Source organism: Alligator sinensis, unplaced genomic scaffold, assembly GCF_000455745.1.
Source record: "Alligator sinensis unplaced genomic scaffold, ASM45574v1 scaffold1719_1, whole genome shotgun sequence".
Taxonomy (NCBI): Eukaryota; Metazoa; Chordata; order Crocodylia; family Alligatoridae; genus Alligator; species Alligator sinensis.
Genome location: NW_005842507.1, coordinates 1,034,998 through 1,048,539, shown reverse-complemented (window position 1 = coordinate 1,048,539; position 13,542 = coordinate 1,034,998). Strand labels below are relative to the sequence as shown.

The window sequence follows — 13,542 nt, the reverse complement described above, 5'->3', positions numbered from 1 at the left end:
GTGAGCTTTTAGAGGAAATGGAGGCCATGCACCCTGCACATGAGACAATCTCAAGTGGTCAGCTGTGAGCCCTGGGTAGCAAGAAGCAGCCTCTGAAGACCAAGCAGGGGGTCAGGCTGGCTGGGTCCTAAATTGCAAGCCTTGGCGGACAGCACCTGCAGTCAGGGAAGAGCTAGGTTTAGGTAGCAAACGGGGGACCAGCCTTACACTGGAGGATCCAGGCTCTTCTGAAATGCAGCCTCTTCTGACCCGGTCTTGGAGGTAGAGCATGTTATGGGGGTCCGCAGGCCCTGCCTGATGAGTGTACATGTCCAGGCCCTGAGCAGCCACTGCAGAAGGCTGCAGCCTGGGACCTGCAATCCTGCAGGACCCAAGCTCTGCTCCGTGGTCTTTGAGGGAAAACTCTGATGTGGAGGGTTTGCTTCCTGAGCACATGCATTGGCCGTTCATGTCTACAGGCTCTTAGGCTTTGCTCAGGAAGGATGTCCTGTTGCATGGTGGAAGGACAGGGTCGCTGCTGTCTGCTGCTACTTCCTAGCTGAGCAAATCAGTTCACTTAGGGCCTGCTCCAAAACCCAATGGATCTCCTCTGCAGGGCTGACTGTGCACAGTCGGAGACCCCCACGCAAAGCCTGCCTTGCCACGGGGAGGTGTCAGACCGCACTCCTGACCTTGCCTTTTCCTTCACACTGCCCGGGGCAAGTAGAGAGGAACCGGTTCCCTCCGTGATCATTCTGTCTGTAGCTGCAGGACCAGGGGTGAAGGGCTGCAAATGAAGACACAGCAAAGAGCCAACGTTGCCCCTTCGAATCACCGATGCCTTCATGCCCCCACACCCACCTTTTAATATGGACAGCTGAGAATGGCCCAGTGACTGGGGCAGTGACCTAAGACCTGGAGTCAATTCCTTGTTCTGCCACTGACTTCTCGGGTGACCTCTGACAAGTCAACCAGCCTCCGTACCTCAGTTCCTCAGCTGTAAAATGGGTTTAAGAACAGGGGTGGCAACATTTTCCAGCGGCAGGCTGGAATGACCCAGCTCAGGTCTGAGGCAGGCCGGCACTAGGATCTGGCCACTTCCCCACTGCTTTTCCCTGTCTCCTGGCTGCAACGCAGCAGAGGCAAAGCCTCCTCCCCTCCCTGACTAGCTCCGAGGGCCGGATCCAAAGCTCCACAGGCCATAGGTTGCCAGGCCCTTGTCTAGCAGCATTTCCCTACCTCGCAGGGATATGGTGAGAGCAAACACATTAGCAATACAATTGTAAGGTGCTCAGTTGCCTCAGCGAGGGCGGCTGCATCTCATACCCTGAGCTACAAGGGGAGATTTTTTTTCCTGTGGGCAATTTTGAGGGGGGGAAAAACCATCTTTTTCTACGTAGGATTTTCCCTTGTGCAACTTTCAGGCATTTTGCTCAAATCAGACTTTTTTCCACCCCATTTTCAAAAACTCAAAGGGTAAGATATTCTCCCTGCTTTGAACGAACATTGTGTTTGGTCAAAAAAAAAAAAAAAAAAAGCTGAAACCTAAATGTTTCGGGAAGAAACCAGCAATGATCCTTTCCTTCCAAGCTCTGTTTTTCCCCCCAAGGCCCAGCTGACTTCTTCACCAACTGTTCAAGTGACTCTGGGGAGGCTCTGGGCATAGGAGCGGATCCTGGAGAACTGCGGGGAAAACCACAGCGAGACAAAAGTACTCAGGACACGGATTCAAGCACACTTTGCTTTATTGGGATAACACCACTTGTGTAACAGAGAACACGACCGCCACGAGGAGCCAGCCGACAAACCTGCCGTGCCCCACCGAGGGACATCTTCGGCATCACAGAATGGTCGACCCCGTCACACGAGGATAGCTGACACGGATAACACAGGGACCACAGCACGAGCACAGTCCTGAAGCCAAAACACTGCTTCCTCCCTTCCTACCCCCACCCCAACCCCGCCCCGGACACAAAACTCAAAGCCCACAGAACAAGGCAATGGTGCTGACGCATCTGGAAAGTGAGCGAAAGGCAACGGGTCTCCAACGAGCAGCAAAAAAATCACAGGCACCACAGTCACATTGTACGCTAGAGCGTGTGGTCGCATCCGTAGGCACTTGAGGGTCTGGAGAACAATCACCAGCCATGTCACTTGAACCACAGAGGACTGCAGAAAGCCACCCGGCTAATTTGACAGCTACGTGACACCACGAGCAGCGACACAGCGACACAAAACTCTGACTGGAACAGATGTATGTTCAACACATCCCTGGCGACGGAGACTGCATCCAAGCTAAGATGGACCACAGTGTAGTTGGAGAGCTCCCAACTTTTTTAACAATAGGTGAGGCAGCGTTTTACAGTGGTCAGAGCTGGGAACCATGACACCCCAAGTTCTGCTCCAGCAAGTCATTTAGCTGTCTGTGCCTCAGTTTCCCCACTTATAAACTGGACAGAGTTACCTACCTTGCTGGCACGGGGAGGCTGATCTAGTATTGATTGAATGCTCTGGTGTCCTCGGAATTAACAGTGTTGCCTGAATGGAAGCAATTACTGATCTTATGATGCTGTATCCAGCATGTCACGGGTTTCCCATTGGAGAACAGGCTTTGCAACAAGGGAGCTATATAAACCACCCCGCACAGCTGGAAGCCAGCGCTCCAAACTGCTACGGCTAAACCCCTTTGATGCAGAAGCAACCTCCAGGAGTATCCTTCCCTGCTCAGCTGGCAGAGGCTGAGGGAGCTGCCTTCTCCATGCAGCTGGACTTCGATGCTGCAAGAGGCATTGCTCCAAGGTTCAGATCTTTGCAGCCGCCCAGCCCCAGTCTTACCCTCACCGTCTCTAACGGCTTGTGAACTGCCAACAACAGATCTCAGCATCTTGATGAGCATGAAGCAAGGTCACCCTCTGGTGGCCTGTCCAGACAGCCCGCACGGCAACTTTGAGGCCGTGCTGGAGGATTTCACAGCAGCACTCAGCAAGAGCTTAACTAACACAAGGTTAAACACCCCCCTGTGAGTCCAGCGGAGAGCTCTCCTTTCCCTGGCCAGCCTGTATAATTCTCAGCTAAAGCAAAAGCCTATCCCATCCATGCTAAACCTCTCCTGTCGGTACTTTGGTTTGATACAATAACTGGACGCTTCCTCAGAGCTGACTTCAAGTTACAAGGCAGCACTCCGGGCAATCCTGCAAGGAGCCTGTAGTACAGGGACATTCAAATGTTGGCAGATTATGCCAGGGTTGCAGGTGCAGAGACCTGGGTCTGGGCCGTATGGAGTAGTACAGATCTCCCCAAAAATACTCTGACTGCATGTCTTGTGGGAGCTGTCCCTGGAAACCAGCACAGTTCCCTATTAACCAGCAGGGCTGAGGTCTGGGTCATAGCTATCTTAGATGGACCTAGTTCAAGACTCTGCTAACGTCTTTGTAGTGAGAACCCGAGAGAGAGCGAGCAAGAGTTGGGCAAAAAAGAGAGGTAGGTTTTGCTCTTCAGTAAAATATTACTATTACCTCAGATAAGTTCTCATCTGCTTACTGATCTGCAGGCTCCCCCTCCCTGGGGGTCAATGCACTCTGAACCGCAGCCTCTGTTACATGGTTGAGCTGGTAATGCGGAGAGCAGGCTCAGAGAAGCAATAGGAATGACCTGCCAGCCTCCTGTTACATTTGCAAACCAACACAGAGTAATTTTAGAGCAGAGTTAGCAGCGGCGATGCATGTTTTACAAGTTCACAGAACTGCTCTTGGGCTAATCTGACTGTCTCAAGACCATGCTAAAAAGCAGATGGCCAACACGAGTCTCTGTGTGCTAACATGCATGGTGGCTGTTGCATACAACACGCTACAGGTGGTGTGTATTTCCCTTTTTTATTATGAACGGCCCCTGTCTCTGATGGCACATCCTATCTCTGCCGCTGGGCCGCAGCTTGAACAACCAGAAACAGCTTCCTCTGCAGACGCACACGCTCTCCATACTTTTTTTCCCATACACACTCAATACATCTATGTCCCTCACTCAGTACATCTTCTAGACCCTGTATCTATTACAGACTCATACAAGGGCTAGTTAGGAGTCACTGAGACTTGCATTTACATTGGAAAGTCCGAACCACAAGGCCATATGTTTGTGTCGGGGGGTTATAGTAACCGGGGAGATTTTCTGTGATGTTCTCATTTTTCTGTGTGAAACTGAGACATTAGACTGTGACTCACATCTTAAGGACATGCTGAGCCTCTAACTGAAAAGCCATTTGGAATGATTGCTAAAAGCCCATAACCTGGAAGCATCTAAAGTGCTTTGAGTGCATAGAAATAAGCTCCTATCAGATAATGCAGCATTGTGGACAGAGCTGTTGTGACACCACCTAGGACCTGTGTGCCAAGCCTGTCTGACCCACACGCCACAGGCCTTGGCATCTGCACATCTCTGCAGCCGTGGCTCTCTGAGCTGCCAATCTGGGCTTCAACACCCACTATGTCTGCTGTGAGAGCCAGGCGCTCCCCAGGAAAAGGGGGTCACTGTGGGACGGTTTGCATTGATTAACGCTTCTGGTATTTACAAAGCTGAGCCTCGCGGGTGGCTGGGGGGAGCAGGGACATGAGGCGAGGTGATAGGAGGGTGCAAAAACACTTAAAAAACCCAGTACATCTGGTCACTCCACCTACCAAAAAAAAAGCAGCTCGCATCACATTGCTTTTAGCCAGGGCCTTGCGCTGGCTCTGCAGCACACCGACACCACTTCACAGGGTGGGACAGCTACGGAACAGGGTAATAGCTACACACACAGCTAAGCTTTCGGTTTGCTGCTTTCCATGACATGCTACTTGAGACAGGAAGAGCAAATGACCTGCTTGAAAAGGAGTGTTGCAGCTCTCCGGCACTCCCGATGCAGGGGCTGGTACATTAATAATGCCACACAATGACATGGGCATCTTCTGTAACATCCGAATCGATGCCCTGTTGAACACACATGGGATGCCAGCAGTTTCAGGGACTAATTTGGAACATAACCAGGAAAGGCATGGATGCATTCAGAACTGGACCACACTCTTGCAGCCTGAGCTGACAAGACACATATTTGAACTGGATCTGAAGACAACAGGAGGAAGCATCTTGTAACCTTCTCTTGTGAGACAAACACAACTCCCATCCCAATCTGTTCACACAAGAGATTGTATGAAAACCTACTTCTTCTTTTTCAGAAATGCCTGCTCCAAAATTCATGGTTGAAAATGCTGGTTTCCCATGAGGGCTCCCAAATCAATATTTTTGCATCAGAAGAAAGTCCAGTGGTCTCTCACTTCTTCCCCCTCTTTTACTTCTCCTGGAGGGAAAGACCCCCTGCCCCCAAAATCCAAACCCTGCAAATGGCAACTGACATTTTTCAGTTCCCCAAGACCAATGTTAAAGCTATATTCTGGGTTCAAACAAAAGAAATATATATTTTTAGAGTTCTCTTGTCAGAAAAATTAAAGTAAAGCAAAAATCACTGAAAACATTGCCTTTGCCCTCTATCCCTTTGCAAAGATCAACTTCAACGGAATCATAGTTTCTGACAGAAATTGTTTTTGGTTGAAAGCATCACGATCAGCTCCATTTCTCACATGTGAACCTGACCTCTTTCACTCCCTTTCACACAATCTCACATCTTCCAACTTACCCAACCATCGATAGCCTCCCAACTCACCCAACCATCAATGGCCTCCCAACTCACCCAACCATCGATAACCTTCCAACTCGCCCAACCATCGATGGCCTCCCAACTCGCCCAACCATTGATAGCTTTCCAACTCACCCAACCATCAATAACCTTCCAACTCACCCAACCATCGACCGCCTCCCAACCATCGACAGTCTTCCAACTCACCCAACCATCGACCGCCTCCCAACCATCGACAGCCTTCCAACTCACCCAACCATCGATAGCCTCCCAACTCACCCACCCATAGATGGCCTCCCAACTCACCTACCCATCGATGGCCTCCCAACTCACCCACCCATCTTTTCAGGCACAATGAAACCTGGCCCCAATTCAGGGAAGCCTTAAAGCATGTGCTAAATTTTCACTTGTTTTAATGGGCTCTACATGGGTGCTGAAGTGAATAGGGAGGTTTTCTTGATTCACGGCCACGAGCTTGGTTGTACAAACCTCCCTGAGGTGACAGCATCCCCCGCATCCTGGGGTGACGGTTCAGATGCAGTCACCCTTCAGCCGCAGGCCATAATGAGGCCTGCACTGTCCCCATTAATGAGACAGGTACAGTTATGTGCACGTTGATCAGAACAAGCCAGTTGTACTGTGAGGTTTGTCATGGAAGGGTCATATTCTGGACTGCAACAGGCTGAATCTGGTCCTTACCGAGTCTTTAATAATCACTCTATTATGAACTAATTGGCTGTGGTGTATTTAGTTGAATTAACATGTTTTTGACAATTGTCACCCACAGCATGTTCCTGGCGTTAGCTGGAGATAACAGGGATGGTTCTGGTGACTTTGCTGAGCACTGGAGTCTGAGGATTACAGTTGCCTTCCACTATGAATAACTGATTCAGGATGGTTTCTGCCGAGCAATTACACTCACTGAAGGTCTGTCAATACAATTTGCTATCAGTTGTCACTTTGCATTAAGCAGAGTGGATACAGGTACCCACGGATAGTGCCTGTCACAAGCGCTATGGCATTCCAGTCAAAACACAGCACAGAGAGGATGGGAACAAGTTCAGCAGCAGTGCCGGAGGGAGGGGGAGGGAATCCAAGGGGCTTGCCAGGCATCCAACCCAACTGGGAGATAAATGGTTTGCTCACCCCATCTGGAGGGCCAGTGTGAGACCCAAGGGGCAAGGTGTGACACACAGGCATGTGACAGGTTTGCAAGCAGACACAAGAAGGTAGAACCTATGCACAGGGAATAATGCTAACAGGAGAAAAGGCAGCCACACCAATAATGAAGGAGCTCTGCCAATCTGGCCAGGACAGAGGAGTTTGGCTAGCAGGAGCATCAAAGAGCCAGGTGCACAGCAGGGCAGTGGAATATTTTCCATCTGAGTCAGGAAACCAAAGTGCAAGAGGGTCAAAACCACTGGGCAAATGGCTTCAGGTTGGAAGTGCAACTCCAAGGCAGGCCCTTTAGCCAGGTGGTTTCGATCGGATGTAACATGCTGCACAGCCTCTCTCGAGACTGTAGGCTGTGTCCCGACAGGAGGGGGCTTTGATAGACCAGAGAAGACTTTACTTCTTAGGACACTGTCTTGTCTCTACTACACTAAGCCAGAAGTGCTTGGGAAAGAGCTTGCTTTCTTCAGCCCATCCTCTGCACGTTCCAGGGAGTTTACTGACTGCAGATTCTGCCCCACAATGCCCCTGCTCTGTGGGCACGTGATGCTAAGGCACGTTGTCAGCTGTGGGGCAGTCCTGGACACCAAGGAATTTGGAATTAGAGTGGGATCTGAGCACTTAATTCCTGAGGACTTCGTGGAAAATCTCAGCCCAAATCCACCCCTGGTGATCAGTGAAGCCATTCCATGGCCAGGGCCAGGAGAAGGTAGCTTTTCACCCATCTCCAATAGGAACAACACTACTGCTGTTCGAGTATAAGCTACCTGGACACTCAGTCACAATCTGCATTTCCATTGCCCTTGACCTATGGGAAGGAGCAGATGCATAAGCATGAATCCTGAGACAAGAGACATAGGATAATCTTCACTAAAAGGCATTCAAGACTGACAGTGGGGCACTGTCAGGTGCCTCTGGGGAGCAATAAATAAATCATGCTGCAAATGCTCTGCATGAAGAGCAGAGGGGAGCTCGGTAAGCAGGAGAAAAGTGGGTGGGTGGATCAGACGGCTGAGCAATGCTTTGGGATTCTCTTCCTGGGAGCAGCACTGGGGACCAAAGGGAAGCTGCCCAGTGCCCAGCAAAACCAGACGTGCTCTTCCTAGTTACCAAATTGTCTGATCCTTTCTGCTGAGACAGTGGCCTAAATAACATCCTTCTGCAGGAAGCAGCACAGGACCTTGCTTAGGCTGTGAGAAGAAGAATCGCCGAGCGTGGGATTTTGAATGGATCTCAGTCATGGGTTTGCCAGTGCAAAGCCTTGTTCTAATAAACGTGCACATCACTGCTGGAGCAGAGCTCAGTGTGTCTTTAAGGACTAGTCCCTGTACCCTGGGTGCCTTCACAGACAACTGCCTGGATCTCCCCCATGCCCCTGCCCCTCCTAGACATTGTTTGGGTTGTAGCACAGCAAGTTGAACTCAAGGTTCTCATCCCAGTGCCTGAGCAACACAAAGAGCTGCCGGGCTGCGGCCTTCACGGTGGCCAGGCCACAGCCTGGGGGGAACTCCTGCTCACTAAGCCACATGCTGGCTTTGGCAGCCACCAGCTCCCACTCAATGAAGTAGGAGGCCGAGCTGTGTTCCAGCCAGGCCAGGGCGACTGCCGTGGCCCAAAGCATCCCCTCTGGCTCAGTCCGCTGCTGCAGCTCAATGTCAGACAGCAGGGCCTGGAGCTCGGAGTCATCTGTCTCAGAGCCTCTGCCGCTGTCGCTCTGCAGCTCCGGAGGAGGCTGGGTGCTCTGAGGGGAGAAGCGGTGGATGGTGATAGCAGGAGGGGAGAGTTCATTCTCAGCTTGCAGAGCCCTGGAGAGGCTCTCAGCCTCGCTACCTGAGAAGTGGCGAGGGCAACCCCCATCCTCCTGGCCCTCGCCATGTCCATTGGTCAAGGGACTAGAGATGAAGTCCCTGTCAGAGGAGCCTTCTCTACGAACATCACCAGGCACCTGGAGCTGCTGGCCATAGGCTGGGCTCTTGGCTTCCCCAGGGGTGTCTGGCTTCCTCGTGCTGTAAGAGCCAGCAGAGGGGCTGAGAGTCATCCGGTGGCAGGAGAACGGAGAGGTCCACTTCAGTTTCTCCATGGGAATGTTGGTTGCATCGCAGAGCGCTGAGTTGAGCAGGAAGGCACCACAGGCCAACTGCAGAGATACCTGCAGGGAGGAACCATAGTGCTGCCTTAAGGAAGTGCTGCAGTAAGGTCCCAGAGAAGATCTTTTCTGTAGCCAAGGCTGTGGATTACCCAACCTAGCAAAAGTCTACCCCAGCTACACCCAAGCCAGGCTGGGACAGCAGCACTATGGGCAAGCCAATAGTTTCCAGGATGATCACATGCAATAGAGCTGCTTGTCATCTCCTCTACTGGGTAACACTTTATTGCTGCAGGTCCTCAAGTCGCAGAGTCCTCCTCAGAAGCAATAATTCTAGCTCATGCTCTAGCAATACGCTCTATCTAGAATATGCAAGTATGCAGCGATCATGAGGAAGTGTAAGTTAGGAATCAGAAGGTGACTTCTAAGCATCACCTCCAAGGAATGAGGTCCTGGAAGAGCCTTCCAACAGGAGTAGTTGGAGCAAACAACCTAACCTAGGCTGGGACCGGAAGAGCTTATGAACAGGATTATAGGACATAGCTGTCTGCAGTGGCAGGGAACTGGACCCGGTGATCAAAAAAGTCCCTTCCATTCTTATCTTCCTATGCTCCATTATACCAAATAGCAGAGGTCTGGTTCGGTGGCTTACCAGGGGTAGATAGTCTTTGTTCTCATTGTCGCTCTCCGAGCTGGGCTCAGTCACCCTATTTGGAGATTTACTCATGAAACCTTTGGCCGCACGAGTCAACAGTCTTGTTTTATTAAGGGTCAACCTGCACCAAGACAAAGTAACAAGGGGAGGTATAGGCCACGTAAGTCAGGCAGTCCAAAGACACATGCACCTGGCCTGCTGCCAAGCGCCTGCTCACCTGGCTTCACCTGCAATACAGAGCAGCCCATTGGTCCCCTTCTGAGCTATACTGTGACCAGTATGGGGAGTTCTCCTTGCTCTGTACAGCCAGCGCTGCCCAGTAAAAATGTAACTCTCCTCTAGTTAAGTCTCTCATAAAATACCCAAACTGAGAGGAAACTTTAGGAAGACCATCATTGCCCCATGCCTCAGAAGTAAATTCTTCAGCTAATTACGAGTATGTGACCCCCTAAACCCTAATCCTTTCTTTTGTCACTTTTTAGAAGAGCTGTGTGACTCATACAGTTTGACAGAGGTTTCCAGGGACTGGAGCCAGAGAGTCCAGGCAGCATAAAGAGAATGGGATGAGCATGTTGGTGCATGAGAAAGACAGGGGGCTTTTCCTTTGATCCCTCATCTCTTCAAATCACTGGAGAAAAGTAAAGCTTACAGTACCTAAGTGACTTAAGACCCAAAGTCCTGCTGACTTTCAGTAGGCTAGGGCCTGCACAGTTTCTTCATATCAGATGACATGAACATACCTCCATACCCACATAAATGGGTGGCTTGAGGAGGGAGTAGCAGAGTATGTAGTCCTCTAGGTCACTGGTTCCAATCTAAGCTATGTAGGTGCTGAATGAAAAAGTTACCATCTAATGAATGCTCAGTGCACTATGGATGGGTGTGGGAGCTTCATGTTGCTTTCCAGTGGGCTGAGATGTGAACCTACTGAGAGCCCTGCTCAGCAAAGACACTCAGGACTGAATGGGCCATCACTGAGAGTGACTCTCCTCTGTCACACCAAAGAAAAGGTGAGGCAGAGTGAGGACACTTGTGTTGCACTTTTTTCTAAATATATAAACACTAAAGCCTCCCTGAAGGAGTCTCTCCTCTCTGGTAAACAATCACTATCAACTGGCTGCAGTGGGTGGCACGGAGAATCCACCCCACGTCTGGTCTGTTCACCCCACTCCTACAAGCATGGCATTTATACAACACTTGTAAACTCAAAAATTAATATGGTGTATTGTCTAGATCCCAACCATCAGTCTCATCTTTCTGGCTAATTCTCCCTAATCCCAGCTCACCAGCTGTCTGCTTAGGCCATTAAACCAACTAAAGCATGCCTGGGGTATAGCACTTACAAAGCAAGACTGTGCTGTGAAACTTATGGCTGATATGACCCTTAGTCTCAAAGCACATCTTTGCTTCTTGAGTTTAGCCTGTTCCCCATCTGCAGGATGCAGATACTCTCCCAAGAAATATACAGGGACTTGTGGTCAAACCCACAGCCAGAGAAGATACTAGACATGGGGCTTGTCTCATCAGGGAATGCTCCAGTTGTCTCTTACCTGGCAGCAAAGAGGCTCTCGATGGACTTCTGGGAGTGAGTGGAGGAAGCAGATGGACTCTGCAGTGGAGCTGGGGAGAAACACAGACACAACGATGAAATGAAGAAACCTCTGGTCCGATGGGAGAGTTAGCCCCAGAATTCAAGGAGTATGATCTATACACTAGGAGACTGGGTTCCCAACTGTTCTTCAGGGCTTTGACATCAACTTGCTTTGAAACCTTGGCCAAGTTACTTCATCACTCGCTGCCTCCTTTTTCCCATGCGTGTCACAAGGACAATAATATCCTTCCACCTCTCCCGAAACATTGACCATCTCACAGGAGCTAGTCAGAGCTTTGAGGCTCTGAACTCCAGGCCATTCCATGAGGTGCCTAAATATGGGTTTATGGGCCTAATTTTACTCAACAATATACAGAGATTGGCCAAAGCAGATTTAAATCATTCAAATAAGATCCTATATCACCAACTGTTGCAGGAGCAGTTCAAAAGTCTGAACACAGGTTACTAACAAACTCTTTCCTCTTCCACTTGAAATATCAGTTGGATGAAATGGCATTGCCCTGGCCTCAAGGTATAACACAAATGCCCCCCCTTACCTTCCGGGAAACTGTAGCGCTCCCAGCCGGAGGAAGATGGGGTACTGCAGGGCGACAGGCCATTCTCTTCCGTATCTGCAATAGCAGAAATACAAAAGCAATGTCATCTATCTACATATGACTCTCACCTCCCTAAGCCTTGTCTTGGCCCTCTGAATTGCACGTACAGCCCTCACACCCTCTCCCAGCATTACTGTCCTCCTCATCCTCTGCTGCATGTATCACCATCATCACATCTATGACATGCAGCGCACCCAACACATCCGTTACCTTGTTCATTCACCAGACTCCCTCTTGCCCCTCTCAACAGCCTCTTTATCATCCTTGGCTCCAACCTTCCCCATGACTTCAAGACTGTGCCTCTTAGGTCCTGTTTTCTGCACTGTTTTCCCCTTTGCATTACCTGATGGCTCCTTCAATGCATCTCAAGTCTACGTAGGAGAACCATCTTCTGGTGGGGAGAATCCCAGCCGCATTCACGTTCTATCTTACCAGTGGATCTGGCTGGACGAGGGAAGATGTGACTATTTGGGGCATTTTATCACGTTAAAAAGAGGTTACCAAAGGGTCAAATAGTTTGGCCATGACTCTCCATGAGTCTGAACACCTGGATCCTGCTTCTGTTGGCCAACATTTCAGTCCACTCTGGGTCAGGAACTGGGTATTCCAAAGAAACTGAATAGGGGTCATTTCTACTCCCTCTCTGCCACCAACTTGCTATTTTGATGCTGGCTCAGTCACCGATACTCATTTCCACGTCTCTAAAAGTGGGTCAAGCCTTACTCTCCAGGATTCTCCGCAGCTGAATGTTCAGAAAATACCTCAGGATCCTTGACAGGCAGGTCCTTTAGGAATGTGTGTTCACCCATATTCCACATTGAATTCATTCCAGGAAGAAAAACCTTAGAATGTATCAGTGTCAAACTCAGAAGTAAGCCCACACCAACATGCAAAATGTGATTCAGCTCATAGAAAGGAAATGAGAAGCAAATTACTGCATCATCAGATCATTCTTTTGCTGCACCTGTTCATTTTTCTTTAAATTTCCTTTAATGGTGTCTCCCCCTGTATAGACACTTTTTTTCCTCCTGCTTCTCTCTCCCTGCCTCTCCACCTTCCAGCAGCTGTTATTCCAGCTGGATGGAGTATTGATCAGCTATCTTGGCAGCTCTCTGAGTTGCTCTGAGGATACAATGGGAAGCTAAAAGGTGGATGGAGGCATGGCTGGAGCACAGAGATAATGTAATTGGATTTTCCGTACTTGGCTCTTGTGGGATTGGACCTAAAGCCCACTGACATCCGTAGAAAGACTCCCACTGACTTCCAGGGGCTGTAGATCAGTCCCATACTGTAGAGGGGTGCCATTCAATGATGCTTCTTCGAAGGTCTGTCCTGCAGAGGGAGCTCAAATGGCTTCACCATGCACTTTGCTTCCTTTTCATTAGAGCAAAATGTCAGCTTTAGAACTGGAAGGGACCCCAAAGACCATATAGTGTAACCCCTATATCAGTGGTTCTCAACCTTTTTTAGACTCAATGCACCCCTGGAGAGACTTGAGGCACCCTTGGATAAATTTGAGGCACCCCTCAAAAATTCCAGCTCATTTTCACTCTTTTTTGCCTACAGAGAAATAATAGAGAGGTTTTTCAGTTGCAAAGAACTCAGAAAGACTCCAAATCTGGATTTCTGTTTGAAATCAATGAGTCTATCTTGTGAATCATGTCCACAAAGCTAATAGTGCTAACATTGTGGGGCACCCTGTGGAGCCCTTGAAAGGATCCCAAGGCACCCCACAGTGCTGTGGCTCCCCCCTGGTTGAGAATCAGTGCCCTACAC

At 49.8% G+C, this 13,542-nt stretch overlaps 1 protein-coding gene across 1 annotated transcript in view; it reads right to left on the bottom strand.

The window, feature by feature from the left end:
* Nucleotides 1-1,385: 1,385 nt before the first annotated feature.
* The window catches only part of VWA5B1 (von Willebrand factor A domain containing 5B1), a 57,090-nt gene continuing 44,933 nt past the window's right edge, over nt 1,386-13,542 (bottom strand). Inside the window, exons 20-23 of the mRNA XM_025213156.1 lie at nt 11,707-11,781; nt 11,109-11,178; nt 9,556-9,679; nt 1,386-8,966 (exon numbers count right to left, since the gene is read on the bottom strand). Of these exons, the coding sequence (XP_025068941.1) occupies nt 8,202-8,966; nt 9,556-9,679; nt 11,109-11,178; nt 11,707-11,781 (1,034 nt within the window). The 3' untranslated portion in view covers nt 1,386-8,201. The remainder of the gene's footprint in view (nt 8,967-9,555; nt 9,680-11,108; nt 11,179-11,706; nt 11,782-13,542) is intronic.